We start from the raw sequence: 15,808 nt of genomic DNA on the forward strand, positions 1-15,808 counted from the left end.
ATCAACCCAGCATCACTTCACTTCATGTCTACCTTTATAAATGCAGAGAGACCATGTTGAAGGTCAGCTTGATATATGTTTGGTGTCCTTGTTGTAGAGTTAAAGTCAACCCGTCAAACATATAAATTATGTTATTTTGTATCATAAAAGATCACAAATATGAAAAAGAAAACACATAATATTACTTGTGCATAGGATACATGCACCTATATATCATGTATTGTAGCAATAATCATAATTTATTACAATACTTGTAATTACATTTATATTAAACAAAATATTACTATACAAAGTAATTGCATGTAAGACTGATAAGATTTGAGTAAAAGACATAGCCATAATGGACACTAAAGAACTAAAGAAACCTGTCACATTTTTTTTTGGTCCTCAAATTATATCCATGTACCACGACCCTTCAATCGGAACTACACTGTATTTATATTTATATTTGGTCAAGTGAGATGCTTTTATATTTTATGCATGTTCGCAGCAGGACGCCATTTACCACTTGTCAGTCAGAACCACTGGGGAGTAACGAAACGTGAAGCCATTAAAATTACATAATTAATATATGGGATGTGTTTTGGGATTAGGGTCAGTTCGACACCATGCCGTGTAAGGCTGCACCCCCCTGGAAAAATGATGCACCCTGTCAGTATCCAGGAGTCTTCCAGAAAATTCCTATGAATCTATTTTTTCCAATGGGGGCACTTTCAAATCAACAGCCTTCAGCATACTTCCAGGAAGCCAAGACTGGATTTGGGTGCTTTGAGTTCCAGAGGTGAGCATGTCTGCGCTAGAGTTTGCTCTCAGACAGGGCCTGCATCCTGAGCACTCCCTCCTGGGCACAGGAGGCCGCCAGCACCCCGTCCTGCCTCCACAGCCGGCCCTGGACCAGACCCCTGCTGCCTCCTGTCACAACGCACACAACAGACATTATGTCCACACAGTGCACACACATTCAGACCGTCTAAATTAATCATTTTACATATCGGTTTCTTTACTCATTCCTGTCAGATGTCTGAAATTTGATTCAAAGAGAACACATAGCACTTGTACTGATAAAATGCGCATGAGGGCCAATCAGCTTCTGATAAAGAAACAGATGCAGATGCATCACACATTAACATTCAGATAGCAGATATCTGCAAGATGATTTTTAATACAGCTCAATTGTGTAGTTTCACAATCAGGGTAAGTGCTTTGTTTCAAGAAGCCTAAAAATTAAACCTTCTTTAAATGTCATTATTTTGGGGGTTTAATCTACATCCTTTGACGGAAATGTTAAATGTTTATTGGAGTGGACATATGAAAGAAATGTAGTTCATCCATATAAGGTTTAATATTTGCATACAATATTTAAAGTGTTTATTAGTGTTCCTTATGTTAACATAATTTAAGTAAGACTTGTTAAATAAGTTGCATTATCATATATAAGGTACTCTGTATAGCATATGTATAGAAAATGTGGAGTGGTCAACAGCTGTTTGACGGAAAACTTTTACTATATCATTTATTATGATGTTCAAATGATATGCGAAAATTTTGTTTGTAGGCTGTTACTTGGCTTGATGCATATCCTCTGCTAAATAATTTCAACCTGGTCAGCTATGTTTCTGAACTTATGATTGACGCAAATTTGGACCATAATTCAAATACCTGCTAATTTCATTTTAATAATGGTTATAATATATAATGATTATACATTTGCTTTATTTGACGTCACAATTGTAACACATTACATAATGTTCTAATGTGATCCAGTTTTCTGCCCACAGTAAAAATATTGTTAATATAATTTGCTGAAGTGGTATAGTTTTAACCTCAAGTTGGGGATGAAAATGACTGAAAGACGTGTTTTATCCCTACAAATGGTATTTTCGCACTTCAAAATACCATGCACTTTGCACTTTATCAAGGTGCTCCTAAGTCTAGTAATTAATTCAACAACATACAGTTATCCAACATAATTACATACTTTGAGGTACACTGACATGTATGCGGAAAAGGTCAAGCACTTACCCAGGGGGTCGTTTCTAGAAAGCATCGTTTGCTAACTTGCGTCGCAACCTTGGTAGTTCGCTCCATCGTTCTTGGATTTGGTGTTTCTAGAAAGGGTAGTTCAAACTCAATCGCAAACAAGGACGCAAAGTTTGGTCGTTTGAACTACTGCCCCTAGGCAGTCGCACTTGTGTCGTTCCTTGGTAGTTCGTGTTGGTGTCCGGGCTAACCAAAAATCACAACCGCCCAACCAAAAATTGCGAAGTGGATGTTTATCTCGTGACTCAATGATTGATCTATCCTGTAGCTTAAGTTTTGATTAAGACACTGACTCCCCTACTTGGCTCATTCTTGCTATTTATGTTAATTCAAGTATTGCCTTGCTTTTAGTATTATAATCTTCCCAGACCCTTATAACAGTAGTGATAAATGGTGTAGTGGCTAAAGCAAATTACTTATTATCCCAACGTTGTAGGTTCGATTTTCTTATGATGTGAGATTGTCCTGCTTCTCGCTACCTGCAGGTGAACTATAGTGTAACACGTAGATTAAATTGTTTTTGACTGATGTCTTGTACCTATGGTCTCTCGATGTAGAGTAACTATATACATAAATATGTATGGTCAAAACCTACTGTGTATCGTAGGCCTACTTTACTCAGAGATGAAAAGAAGAGACAGGATGCGAACTCCGGCCGAGCGCGTAGTGCACTGATGCGTTGCCGTTAAGCCAAGAGACAATAGGTAACTTTTGCGATACCCAGACATTCGTCCAGGCTATATATTTTTTCCAACATAGATATTTAACACAAATAATGGCACATATTGGTCGGCTTCAGTAAAATGTTTTATATACTTGCAATTAATAGGTTTAGATTTTTGCAGATGATAATGACAATGCCAGCGTTAATCACTCGGTTTAAATGAGAAAAATGTCAACATAGGCTGTGGCAGAGAATTTCTAGGGGGTGGGGTATTACACGTTGCCACTGTTTCCACCAATGGTATCTATCGCTTCATCATCAACAACGTTGTTGGAACTACAGTATTCGGACGTCGGAGGTAGCGAATTGCGACACAGGTACGATGCTTTCTGGAAACAGGTGTAACAATGTCGTTGTTTGGTCGCAAGTTGCGTCGTACCATGGTGGTTGAGCAACGTTGTTGCTAACTTTTCTAGAAACGACCCCCTGAACATTTCTAGGGGGTGGGGTATTACACGTTGCCACTGTTTCCACCAATGATATGTATCGCTGCATCATCAACAACGTTGTTGGAACTACAGTATTCGGACGTCGGAGGTAGCGAATTGCGACACAGGTACGATGCTTTCTGGAAACAGGTGTAACAGTGTCGTTGTTTGGTCGCAAGTTGCGTCGTACCATGGTGGTTGAGCAACGTCGTTGCTAACTTTTCTAGAAACGACCCCCTGGTCGTGAAACTACCCAATATTTTGTGAACTGAACAAATTAAAATTTGTAGTCGGTGGTGTTTTTTCTCAGGCATATCTCTAGCTTGCTTACTCAGCAATCTGACTTCCTAATAATCTACTGTACAGTCTCTTATCAATTCAGTGATTGTTGAGTATCAGTGTCACAACATCAGTGAAATTAAGTAAGGGTATCATAACTCTCCCATATAGGATTGCCTGTTGTGAGTTCAGTTCAACAAAGTTCACACAATTCACAAAGTTCATCAATGTTCACATCATTCACAAAGTTCACAACACCTTCAATGATTTACAGTCTGGGAAGGACTGAGAAAAGATACTAAACTTGGACCTGAGCTCACGGCAGTCTCACCTCATTCTCATACTCCATACATTTAGTCGCATAAAAGCACAATCAGTAGGCCACTCTTACACTCCACCTTTTGTTGTTCTATTTCTTTCCCTCCTATCTAAACCCTCACTTCTTCTATTCTTCCTCTTCCCATAGCCTGGGAGAACCCAGACAAACATTTTACATATTTGAATTTGCACTGCAGGTCCGGACCGTCTGGCAAATTCACTCCCATTTCTAATGTTCCTAAAATCCGGGCACACATCACAATCGTTGAGGTGGGCTTAACATGACATCAAAGCTGTTTTTGAAAAACACTCATTTGTTGAGATGTTTTTTTCATTGCTCTGCATATGTCATCTCTTTTATTGCTCTGATTGGTTTTAAGTCTATCCAACTGTGTCCAGAGGCATTTTGATCAGTGTCCATTGGTGACTCCCTTTTGGAAATGGGAGGTGAATGAAGCTTGTCCAATTTTAATTGAGATAAGGTCTGTTGATAACCAGGCTACTCTTCCTAGTCTGATGTCATGCAAGCTTATTTAACCCTGAGTTGACTGAAAGGTCCCTTTCTGGTAGTATCGATGTGAAACTCCTATGGAAACCCAAACCGCAATGGATATTGAAGTAAAATGGGTAATAAATTATGGTCATATTCATATTCATATTACAAACAACCATATTGTGTTATTAACTGATGACAACACAATCTGAATCAGAATCTGATTTATTTCACATGACTAATAGTGGCCCACAGGTTTCAGTTTGTCAAAGTTTGGAATACCGACTAACCTGCCCATGGACTCTCACACTCATACAGCATCCACTCGTCAGCGCGGAAGGTGTTGTGGAACCACATGGCGTGGTCGAGGGAGGCTGAGAACTGGGCCCTGTATTCCGGGTAGGGCAGCACAGTGGTGCCCAGGAATGAGTAGTCCGACACGTACGCAGCCACGCAACAGTGCAGTTTCATGTCGCCTTCCCCTAGGAAAAGAGAGGAGTTCCTTAACAGTTAGGAGTTGTTACTTGATAAAACATTGTACATGTCCAAAGAAATATATTGTTACTCAGTATCACACATCAGATTTGACATGGAAATACATGTTTCACAGTATAATAAAACTTACTTGCTCAAAAACATAAGTGAAGTAGATTTCAAATGCCAAATGTTTACATCTAAGTCTTTCCTTACCAATATGCCCTCTTGCTCGAACCCAGAAGAGTTTCTTTGGTTCCATGGCAACACGTCTGTAGAAATCAGGTGGATTAACTGGCTTGATTTCAATGGGGACCTCATCTGCCAGGATTTTATTAAGTCCTTGTCTGGCCTTGTCTGCCAAATTGGGAATACTGTGTTTAAACAAAAACAATGGTAGAGATCAACACAGAGCTTCACAATTTGTGTGTAGTCCCTCTACAAAATAAGAAAACAACCTGCAACATGCCTAACTTTGATTAACTGATGACCTATAAGTGTGAGTATCATTTTGTTTTGAAAAAAAGCATGAGTATCATTTTGTTTTGGGAAAGACTGATTTTACAGTAAATGTACACATACATTTCATGTTTGTGCCTCAATTCAGTTGTACTCTATTTTGTTTGAGAATTTTGGTGAGATTTTGCTTTTAGCAGACAAAAGTGGTTGAGCCGAATTAATTTATGATTGTGGTGGGGACATCCACATACAGAAGTGTACATGTGGTTGTATTCCTGTTCATGACTAACTCAGGGGCTATGTGATTTGAATGGCATGGCAGACTTCAACGTGCAGCCCAAGTCTAGTCGATTTCTCAGCAGGCTCTTCACACATTGCTTTAATAATGTTAGAGGAGTGTAATTTGATTGGTTGTTGAGCTGAAATACCAACAAGCATTTGCTGTAACTGTGGACTGTCCCTTTAACGCTGCACTAACTTTGACAGTATGGGGTTGAGGGAGTGGGAGCCCCACCTGAGGTACTGCTGGATGAGCTCCTCAACAGTAAATAGCTCCTCGGGCGGTGGGACGGAGGGCATGGTGAACTGGTGCTCCAGGACACTGGACTGTTGGAGGTGGAAGGACGCCTGACAGATCAAAATGGGTTTCCCGTACTGGATGGCCTTGACCGAGCGCACAGAGAAACTGCGGCCATCTCGTGTCCGCTCCACCTGGTACAATACTGGAACTTTGGGGTCACCTGCGACCAGAGATTTTCAGTAAGTGGCTATGACTGTAAATGACTCTAAGTCTAAGTGGCTATGACTGTAAATGATACTCTAAAAATCAGGAAGTGAAACTCTGCCTTTACCTAGGGGTGGGGGGTTCTATTTTAGCACTAGGGATTAAAGGCATTTCTCTTCTACTTACATACCTGCTCTTACAAAGTAACAGTGAAGAGAGTGGGCAAAGAATTGGTCTGTGACAGAATTGGCAGCAGCCACCAAAGCCTGTCCAACAATCTGGCCCCCAAAGAGACGTTGAGTGCGAGGTACCCAGTGATGCTTTCCACTGGATGAAGAGAGAATGAAACAAAATCCTAAATGACGTTGGGATTAAGTGGGCTCTTGCTCAAAGCTACCAACAAAGCAGTTGCTATAGCATTACACGTAGCCTCGTAATTTCATTAACACAAACACATATTGGGCAGAGGGTTAGGCCACTGTTGGGCGGTTAACATATTGGTAGGTGTAGACTAGCTTGCATACAGATTTTACGTTGTCATTTGTAACTTGTTGTAACAGCTAGAATAAAGCATGTAACCTGTAAAGATCCGTGTCGATTTTCTCTAAATTCAGAACGCTAGTGACCAGTATGCTTCGTAGATCCGATGTATCAGAACTGGACATATTTTCTGGGTTTGTGCCGTTACAAGACTGGCTCTTCAACTTTTCGTTTCGATTATTTTTATGTCCCATGCACGGAACTGTCGACTTCTTGCTGGTGTCCGCCATATTGTCGGGGGCTATTACTTCTACGTCACGTAAAGAGGCGGTGTTTCCCTTTATCCCAGTGGAGTAGGGGTTAACCCACTTACGCACTTTACGCAGCGAAGTGCCGGTGTCGCAGCACATTAGATTGGTGATAGACGTGCTAATACCCTTCAAATTCCCCGTCCCTTAGTGGATATTCATTCAATACTCTTCAGTTGTACTTGTACATCTCGACAAGGTCAATGAGTAGGCCTACAGTTCTTACTTATTCTGTAGACCTTTTATGAATGACACACTATGCAGAATACATATAACATCACTTTAATATTACCAAATAAAACATATATTTATTTGAATGAATGTATTAACATGAATGTTGCTTATTTAAACATTTTACAACCGGAATCTAAGTCCATTAGGCTAGATCACAGTTCATACTAAATCACGTCGCATCTGTTGTGGGGCAGCCGTTCAAGGCACATTGATCCATTTACATTACACTCGCCATTTTAACATTCGTGTAGTTGTAATGTTACTCTACAACCACATGACGGCAGCTTTGTACAGCATACCAGAAAACACGAGCGCTATGGCAAGCACACACATCATATCGCCCGTAACCTACATACAGCCTCATCAGTACAGTACCATCACTCCACTAGTGGGGAGAACGTGTCGATTTATCCTTTAATTTTGTTAGCGACTGTAAGCAAATATTTACTTGACACATGTGCTGACACTCTCCCCACAGTAATGCCACTACTATGCAGAAAATGTTTTTTTTTTTCTTCATGAAATTGCTGCGCGTACTCTTGATCAATGACATTAAAATTCAGTATACGAATCGTATCATAAGCCATCAGCGCGCATTTACAGGCATACACACACACACGCGCGCGCGCGCACCCGCACGCACCCCCACACTCAGGATTCCCCCCACCCCTAGAACAAGTCTCTGATATTAGAGGCTGCAGTTGTCGAACCAAATTACACGCTTCCGTTGCTTGCTCCCGTCTCCATCCAGCTCTGGACTCATATTTTCATATTTTCCTCCTTACTCTACTCGACCATCACCATGGCTACATCGGATGGAATAGATGATAGCATAGTGCAGCGAGGAAGATCTCAAAGTGACCCAAGCATCGTTACAGAGGCTCGCATCGTCTACGCCAACAGTACAGGTAGGACTTAACCTATGTTGTCATGATTCATGTCTCAATTAAGAGCGCATGTTCTCATCAAATCAAATGTGATAGGCAGGCACATCTTCATGGGTGCGCTATGCTGGAACTATCTTATAACCAAGACCTAGTAAATCGTAGAAAGTCCAGGATTAGGCTGCTATAAGCACATTCGGTTAAATAATAAGGCATGCCAATGAAAAACATGCTGATCGTTGATTGACAGTGTTGACTGACAGCTTTTTATGACGTTCTCTGCAGGCTTCACTTTGACATATTGCTTGCTGTGCATGAATAAGACATTTAGGTAGAGATTGATCAAACATTCCAGCTTCTGGAATTTAGTCAAGGTGTATGATCTCTCTTTGCATTTTGCATCAACATTATCTCAAAAGGTCAACACAGTGATGTCAATGAAGTGTTATTATAGATGCAATTCCCAGCACCCAGTCATATTTTTCTGATAATAATAAGTACATTATAAGTTCCCTTTGCTCTTCATATAATGTCCACATGCCTTGCTTGCCTCTCTGCAAGTCATTGCAGTCACATTGAACTACAGGTTATGCAGCAACCCCCCCAAAATCCCTGACAGAACTCCCCAACCCCCCAAAATACAACTGACAGAAAACTGCAGTCTCACTGTTGATGTAGTTTACCCTTGCAGTCTGCATTTGTGAGTCTCTCCCGCGTGGCCAGATGAAGTGTTTATGGTTCAAGTGGCATTCTGGCATGCCTAAGCGTGACATGTTTCAGTGGGCTTTTGAGCCCAGCCAAATGTGCCTGTGCATCCATGCTGCATCTGAAACGACCTCCTGCTACAGCTGAGTGGACAGCAGAGAGGACAGAGAGTGAGAGAGAGAGGCGCATGTGTCCCCTTCACCTGCAGTGGCCGGAAGCAGGGAGGACAGAGAGAGAGAGAGGGGAGGAGGGAGGACATCCAAATTGGCCACAATCATAATCATAATCATACTCGTCCCTAAATGAGGAGATGATGGTGGACGTTAGGGGTCGTCTCATTAAGAGGAGCCCATTGGTCCATAATTCACCATGTCCACTGCTTTAGCAGACTGTGTTCATCAGTCATCGCCCTGTCCCGTCTCCAAACCCCATTAAGTGTCCTTGGACGAATGTGACGGATCCCTTTCATCTCCATCTCTGAGAGAGGAGGGCTGAGCATCAGACGACAACAATGCTCAGTTGTGTATCTGGTTGTTGTCATGGTGACCCCTGACGGGGCTCAGAGCCTGTCCTCCTCCAGCATAAGGGGGAAGACACAGCGATGCCCAGGATGCTTCTGTCAATGTGGAGGCAGCGTGTGATTCTATCTGATCACCCTTAATGAAGAGAACCTCTCGCAGGAGTCAGTAAGAAGACTGCGCTGCCTCAGCAGCATGTCAACCCAAATCCACTTACCTACGCACAATGACAGCATAGTCACACACACACACACACACACACACACACACAAACACTGGCAGGGAGAGAGAGAGAGAAAACTCATTGGAAATTCATATCAGGCTTACATCTAAAACATTTAGAAGTATTTATATAATGATGTGCTGATTAAACTTATGACTTAACATATATGTGGGATCAAGAGAGGCAGTCCTAACAGATCTAATCTAAGTATCACAGTATTGTACCAGTGTTAAGTGATTAGCCACAAATCCAAGGCTAAATGTGCGACAGCTGCCTGTGTGCAAATAGGGAGCTTTTAGCACAATTCAATCAGTAATTCCGTGTTAGCTGTGCTGTCGAGGAGAAGAGAGAGAGGCCTTTCAGATGTAAACCCTGTTGACTGGTAGAGCAAGCCTGCATTATTGTACCTCAGGGGCATTGTAGATCAGGATTAACTGCAAAGCCTTTCAAATAACACAAAGAATTAGAAGCACAACACAATCTTGTTTGCATGGATACGTATAATGTAATGTTTTTTTTTTTTTTTACAAAACACACCTGCTTGCCAATGTGTCAAAAAAAGGTTCAGATGGCTTCATTGAATCAACTGTGATGGTAGATTCTGGAAGAACTAATGCAGAAGACTGCAGCAAATGCTGTGCATACTTCACTTCTGGAAAGTTCAGCCAAAGGGCCTTGGCCTTTTGTGGATTCATATCAAGTAATCTAAAGTTCGGAAAAACAGATCTATGAAATTAGACTTCTGGCAGAAGAGATAACGCCCCAACCAAATGAGTAAAGTACGATATAATCAGCAAAGCCTCTATTCTCTTTTCTTATTAAAGGAATTATCCGGAGTAAAATGCACTTTAGATCAATTTACGGATGATTGGGAGTACATATGTTGAGTTGACATCAAAATCATGTCATTCAGATGTGTTTTGAGAAAGTTCGATTTTACCGTTTTTAGTCAAAACTCGTTAGCCTGGAAGTAACCAGGGCATGTAATTTCGCCGCTACAAAACGCTATGTTTATACCTCTTCTACAGTTCCAATCAGTCGATTGCCGAGTGTGGAGTAACACGCTCTGGAAATTCACAATTTTGTCGCCGTTTTTAAAAAAAATAAAAAAACATAGTCCAGTATTTCTTTCGAAATTGAAATGAAGTTGAATGCAACAGCAAACCCTAGCTTACTAACAGGTTGGAATTTTGAAATGTCACGTGACATGATGTCGTGCAACGACGTGATGCAATCGACTCCTACGGACTTTCCCCTAAAGATGCCAGCTGCAGCAGCAACATTTCCGGAAAGGTACTGGCTTGATGAAATTCATTCTGGACTCTATCCGACCACATAAAGACCTCGATACTTCGGTTTTGGCTTTAGGGACCCTCTACTACCACGTAAGTGTAATGTTGGTTGGAACTGTAGAAGAGGTATAAAAATAGCGTTTTGTAGCGGCGAAATGACATGCCCTGGTCACTTCCAGGCTAACGAGTTTTGACTAAAAACGGTAAAATTGAACTTTCTCAAAACACATCCGAATGACATGATTTTGATGTCAACTCAACGTATGTACTCCAAAGCATCCGTAAATTGATCCCTAAAGTGCATTTTACTCCGGATAATTCCTTTAACCACTTATGGGTGACACTATATTTTTATGTTTCAATTTCATTTTTTTATTACAAAAGGAGGTTATGGAGGTTGAGTGCATTTCTATAGTACTCTCGGGAATCCTTATTGGGTGGATCGTTTTTTCAAGGTCTGAGTGATATTATCTCTGCTCAAAACACAGGGCATTATGTAAAAACACTTTTTTTGAGAGGCTCTCATGTCATTCTACATTTCGCTGTTTACCTAGTAAACACAGTCAGACTACTGGTGGTGTGTTAGTGTTTGGTTGGAGGGGATAGGGGTGAGGGTATGGGAGCCAACATCTACAGAGATTGGCCAGACTGTGGAAGTTTTGTGTGTCCTGCTGTCGTTGCCATGGTGACAGGGCTGCAGGGTTTGTTTTGGTCGGAGTGGAATGCTCGCGCAGGGCCCCTGGATGTTGTGGCGTGAAATGCTAGATTATGTAAGTGGCAGGAGCTGAAGTAGGAGCATGCCGCTGCTGGAACATCTTGTGAGATGGCAAACGGAGGCCAGGGAGGCTCTGTCAGATCTCGCTGATTACCCATGATTCACTGCCTCTCTCACCATTCTCTATCTCTCCCTCTCTCTCTCTCTCTCTCTCTCTCTCTCTCACACACACACACACACACACACACACACACAAACGCATAAACCCACACACAGCCCTTCACTCATTAGTATCACAGTGTGTTCCTGATGTTGTTCTTGTCTCTTTGCCATGAAGGCAGCTTTGGTCTGTCCTACTAGTAGACCCCTGCATGCACACACCACACAAATACAAACACACAAGCACACAACACACAAACATGCATACACACACACACATGCACAGCACACATAATTATACACACTTTGTACAAAACACACACACACACACACACACACACACACACACACACACACACACACTTTTGCAGATTCAGAAACAAAGTCTTTCATCTGTCTTGCTCCCCCATCATGGCTTTGATCCTGCCTCTTAAATGCACACTTGAAGACCAGAGCAGAAGCCCTCCAATTGCAAGAACAGAAAGAATAGATCAAATGATCTGGTAAGGAAATGAGAAAGAAAGAGAGAGTGAGAGAGAGTGAAAGAGAGAGAGAGAGGGACAGAGAGAGAGGGAGAGAGAGATGGATGAGAGGGATCTAAGTTACAGCTTATCAGCCTTGGATAGTACTAATTTAGAAACACTTGAACACCTCACAGGGAGATGGAAATGACTGTAGCACTGCAGTGAAATGGCATCCATCTTCCAGCTTTTAGTTTGTTCCCCCTCTTCCTCTGTAGACATGATTACAGAGGGGGTGACGGTGACTCATCGAGTCAGTGTTCTCTCAGAGAGCGAGAGAGGCAAGCTGACCAACGCTCAGGCCCTTTTTTCGAGCATCTTACGTTATGACAGTGTTTGGGGTCTGAGGAGGCCAGTGAGTTCGGCTCATTAAGGTGGGCTACTCTGAGCAGCCAGACTGGACTGGAGAGTGTGAGAGGTGGGGGTCAGGCTTATGAAAGCTGAGCGCATATGACTCATCCACTCTGCACTCTGAGGTGGAGACAGGATGGAGAGAAGAGGAGAGGGGCGTGAGGAGACACTAACAACGTCTGACATGTTGACCACGGCGAATAGGTCAGGGGTGAGGTCACGTTTCGAAGAAGGAAAAAACAAAAATACTCATTCAGGCCTTGGCATTATCATCATCATCATCATCATTTCATCATTTTCGCACAATCAATGCTGCATTTTCCAGAAGGATCATTGTGCTACAACCATGTGCATTGATATTTAGCAGATGTTTTTAAATTCAGAATGACTGATTTGATCAGGATGTGTGCTGTCTGGGGCTTAAACCTATGATCTTGGTGTTGTAAGCAGTACTCTTCCAGTTGAGCAGTACCATAACTAAAGGAGATTGTTCCAAATGATAGGGCGGTGAAGCTATTTGAAAATGGAGCTCATTTAGTGTATCGATCATCCAATCAAGCAATCACCGACTGAGTGCTGAGTGTTTGCTCGTCTGCTGAACTGATGAAGCGAGGTGTCGCGTAGTTAATGTGTATTTTAGCCGGGGCTGTCTTGGTGCCTTCAGCGTTGCCTGTGGGGGCCGTATATCACACTTGGATTAGCTGCCCTACATTTCCAGCTGATCCTATTGGCATAATCTGCCACGCTGCAACATCAAAGGGTACCCCGCCCCTGGGACATTTCCTCTCCTTTCACAGGTCCGCCTAAAGTGAGACGTTTCTTTTGAGTCTCTCAGTGCTGCTTAAGCAGTGTCTTATAGTGCAGCCTGATGAGGCCGATGAGAGCCCTTATCCGCTGAATTCAGGTGTGTTTAATGTTTTATTAATGGGGGTGTGTGTGGAGGGGGGGTTGGGGCTGGGTGGGTGGGTGGTTGTGGGGGGGGGTGCTGTGCTGTCTATAATTAGCCCTCATGTTCAGTGGTTAATATTCAGAGCTGAGATGATGAATATGTGTGTGCTGGGGAGCGTGCAGTTCAAAGGGAATAGCAAGCAGGTTGGGCTCCTGTGTTCCCACGTGTGGTTGGCGGTGTTTGCAAGCAATTCAGCTCCTCCAGAAGTGCATGTGCCGATTTATTTCACTCACATCAGCACATGTCATATTCAGACAGCAGACAACAGCTTGTTTTCAGACCTCTGTTGAAAATGAAATCACGCCAGCTGTGCATTTATGAGCCTTTGATATTCCGGGTAGAATGGTTTGATCATAATTAGACAATTACACTGAAATATTAGTCAAATTAGGAAAAAGGGTTCTTTTTTTCTTACTCAGTCTAAATCTTCAGTTTACACATACACACACAGACAAGAGAGAGAGCCAAATACAAAAGCACACAGAAATACACAAAAATATGCACACAGTTTCAAACATTACCAGTAGTTCTGGCAGTTTCATATTATACAAGAGCTTTGTGGAGTTGACATAATCAGGACAAAGTGGTTTATGCGAGATAATGAAGCCTGGTACAGGTTGATTTTCATCAAGCCAAATGTAATTGTGAACTATTTTGTACAATTATGCCAGAACAGAGAAAATTACCACAGAGGGTGATTGTCTGCCATGCTGCAAGAAACACATTCCCATAAGCATGCTCATGCTCAATGAATTGGCACCTTGAGACTGGCAAGAGAGGATAAACTCTAGTCTGGCCAGCACAAACAAAATGGGATCTGACGCAAAAGGCAGACTGCACTTCAGGAAAAATCCATACTACAAAAAGCTGACATATTTGAATTCCATGGCTGTGAGACTCAATGATTAAGAGCAATAATCGCTGAGTCCACCTTCAAATAATGGGTTGCAGAGATGTACAAGGGGAGGTGAATAACAGCCTCGTTTCTGTAGCACACCAGAGACTTGTCAGTGAAACAGGAGATAAAAAGGAGGAAAGAAAGTGTGAAGAGCCAGGTCTAAAAGGAGGGGGAACTCAGCCAAGATAGGGGCCACCTGCTGGCAGTCTCCCTGAGGGGCAGCGAGAGAGAGCGCCGGTAAAGACTGAGGTTAAAAGAGGCGCTGCCCTGCCAAAAGAGTCTGCAGGGAAAAGCCATTGGCCTACATCAGTGAGGGCCGAGAGCCATACTAAGTCCCTTCAAGGCCAGCAGCTCTCACAAGGACAGTGTAGGAACGCAGGCAGGATGCGCTAGTGGAGGAAAGGGCCAGAGGCATGAAAGGGGGCCGCCGTAATGTAAGGGCGGTACGTGCATCAGTGGGGGGGCCATTTGGTCGTCGTTGTCATGAGATCCACTCCGTCAGGCCTGGAGTGACACCTCGCCACCTGGACACCAGCAGGGGATGGGAGGAGAGGGGGGGGCGGGGCCGGACCTGACTCTGCGCTGTCCAAGGTCACCCGGCTTCTCAACGCAAGGCCATTTTCTCTGCAGACCTGTTTCACTTTCTCTCCTCTGTCTCCCAGATATTTTTTAATAGACTTCTCTGCAACATTACAGGCTTATCTGGCTGCGCTGTTCTCTCTGCCTACTTCACAGAACATGCCCTAAGGAAAGGCTCTAGTCAGACTGACTGTGTAAGATGTGCAATGAATTGCCTGTCTTGTGAAAAATATGAAAAACAGAAGGGCACCGTGATGGATGTTTGGCACTGCTGTACAGTCATTTGTCAGACATCACATAAATCACAATGTAATTTCATGCAAAAAACGGAAGGTGGTTCTCAGATAGTGGGATGACAAGGGAGTGAGGGATGAAGGAGAATCATAGACACTGAGATTAGGACAAAGCTGTGAGGTGCGGACGGACATGTTCAAACAGAGGAGAGAGGAGCGAAAGAACTGAATGAGCAGAAATCACCATATTAAAGCTCTTGGTATCTGGGGCAGTGTGAAGTTACTCACTCTCTAGAAGCATTAAAATAATATTTTATGCATGACATTACCTTTTGCAGAGGGGGAAAATCACTACAGGGCTCATGGTAAGATTGCACTTTAAAACAATATTTCTGGGTTATTTTGGATTAAATCATAAAATATATTGATGCAGTATAGTAGAGTGCTTAGCAGTATATTGTATGAATGTTACCTCATTATTCATGTGAATTAGATAGATAGGTAGATAGAGTACTAGATCCATTAACTGTAAGTAGTTTTACAGCAGCACATGACAAAAATCAAATCCAAATTTATGATTAAATCTAATGATCATGAATTTTTTTTTTTTTTTTCCTCTAGGCCTTCAAACTGTGAGAGAATCATGTAAACTGTTATATGATGGTAGAACAAAGTAATGCTGAAATGTTATTGCTGTTGTTGCCAGTGGGTTGTAAGATATGTTTCTAACGTACTTAATCTACAGTCAAGCTTTCTTCTCTAGTCTGCTTGAGTCTGTGGGACAATAGGTTCTTTCTGTGGCGTCCATGCAGGACCTTGT

The 15,808-nt window shown here is 42.5% G+C and overlaps 2 protein-coding genes across 4 annotated transcripts in view; one reads left to right on the top strand and one right to left on the bottom strand.

Moving 5' to 3' along the window:
- Nucleotides 1-294: 294 nt before the first annotated feature.
- Nucleotides 295-6,725, bottom strand: acot8 (acyl-CoA thioesterase 8). Its single transcript, XM_048255694.1, has 6 exons — nucleotides 6,519-6,725; nucleotides 6,130-6,266; nucleotides 5,730-5,955; nucleotides 4,973-5,130; nucleotides 4,573-4,764; nucleotides 295-912 (listed from the first exon to the last, which is right to left on the bottom strand). The coding sequence occupies exons 1-6, from the start codon at nucleotides 6,707-6,709 to the stop codon at nucleotides 797-799; spliced, it is 1,020 nt and encodes a 339-aa protein (XP_048111651.1). The 5' UTR covers nucleotides 6,710-6,725; the 3' UTR covers nucleotides 295-796.
- A 903-nt stretch (nucleotides 6,726-7,628) lies between these two features.
- The window catches only part of phactr3b (phosphatase and actin regulator 3b), a 51,290-nt gene continuing 43,110 nt past the window's right edge, over nucleotides 7,629-15,808 (top strand). For 2 of the 3 annotated variants that reach the window (XM_048255745.1, XM_048255746.1), the window contains exon 1: nucleotides 7,629-7,869. In XM_048255745.1, the coding sequence (XP_048111702.1) occupies nucleotides 7,764-7,869 (106 nt within the window). In that variant the 5' untranslated portion in view covers nucleotides 7,629-7,763. Of the gene's footprint in view, nucleotides 7,870-13,180; nucleotides 13,234-15,808 lie in introns of those variants that run through there. The other variant, XM_048255748.1, reaches the window with a different exon arrangement.

Source organism: Alosa alosa, chromosome 10 (assembly GCF_017589495.1).
Source record: "Alosa alosa isolate M-15738 ecotype Scorff River chromosome 10, AALO_Geno_1.1, whole genome shotgun sequence".
NCBI lineage: Eukaryota > Metazoa > Chordata > Actinopteri > Clupeiformes > Clupeidae > Alosa > Alosa alosa.

Bases quoted from the DNA above. Each gene is read 5' to 3' on its own strand.
- acot8 (XM_048255694.1), bottom strand. From the start codon at position 6,709: ATGGCGGACACCAGCAAGAAGTCGACAGTTCCGTGCATGGGACATAAA. The intron at 5,956-6,129 runs GTATGTAAGTAG...CTCTGGTCGCAG, and splicing joins CTGTTACTTTGTAAGAGCAG to GTGACCCCAAAGTTCCAGTA. The intron at 4,765-4,972 runs GTAAGGAAAGAC...CTCTTTTCCTAG, and splicing joins TCGAGCAAGAGGGCATATTG to GGGAAGGCGACATGAAACTG.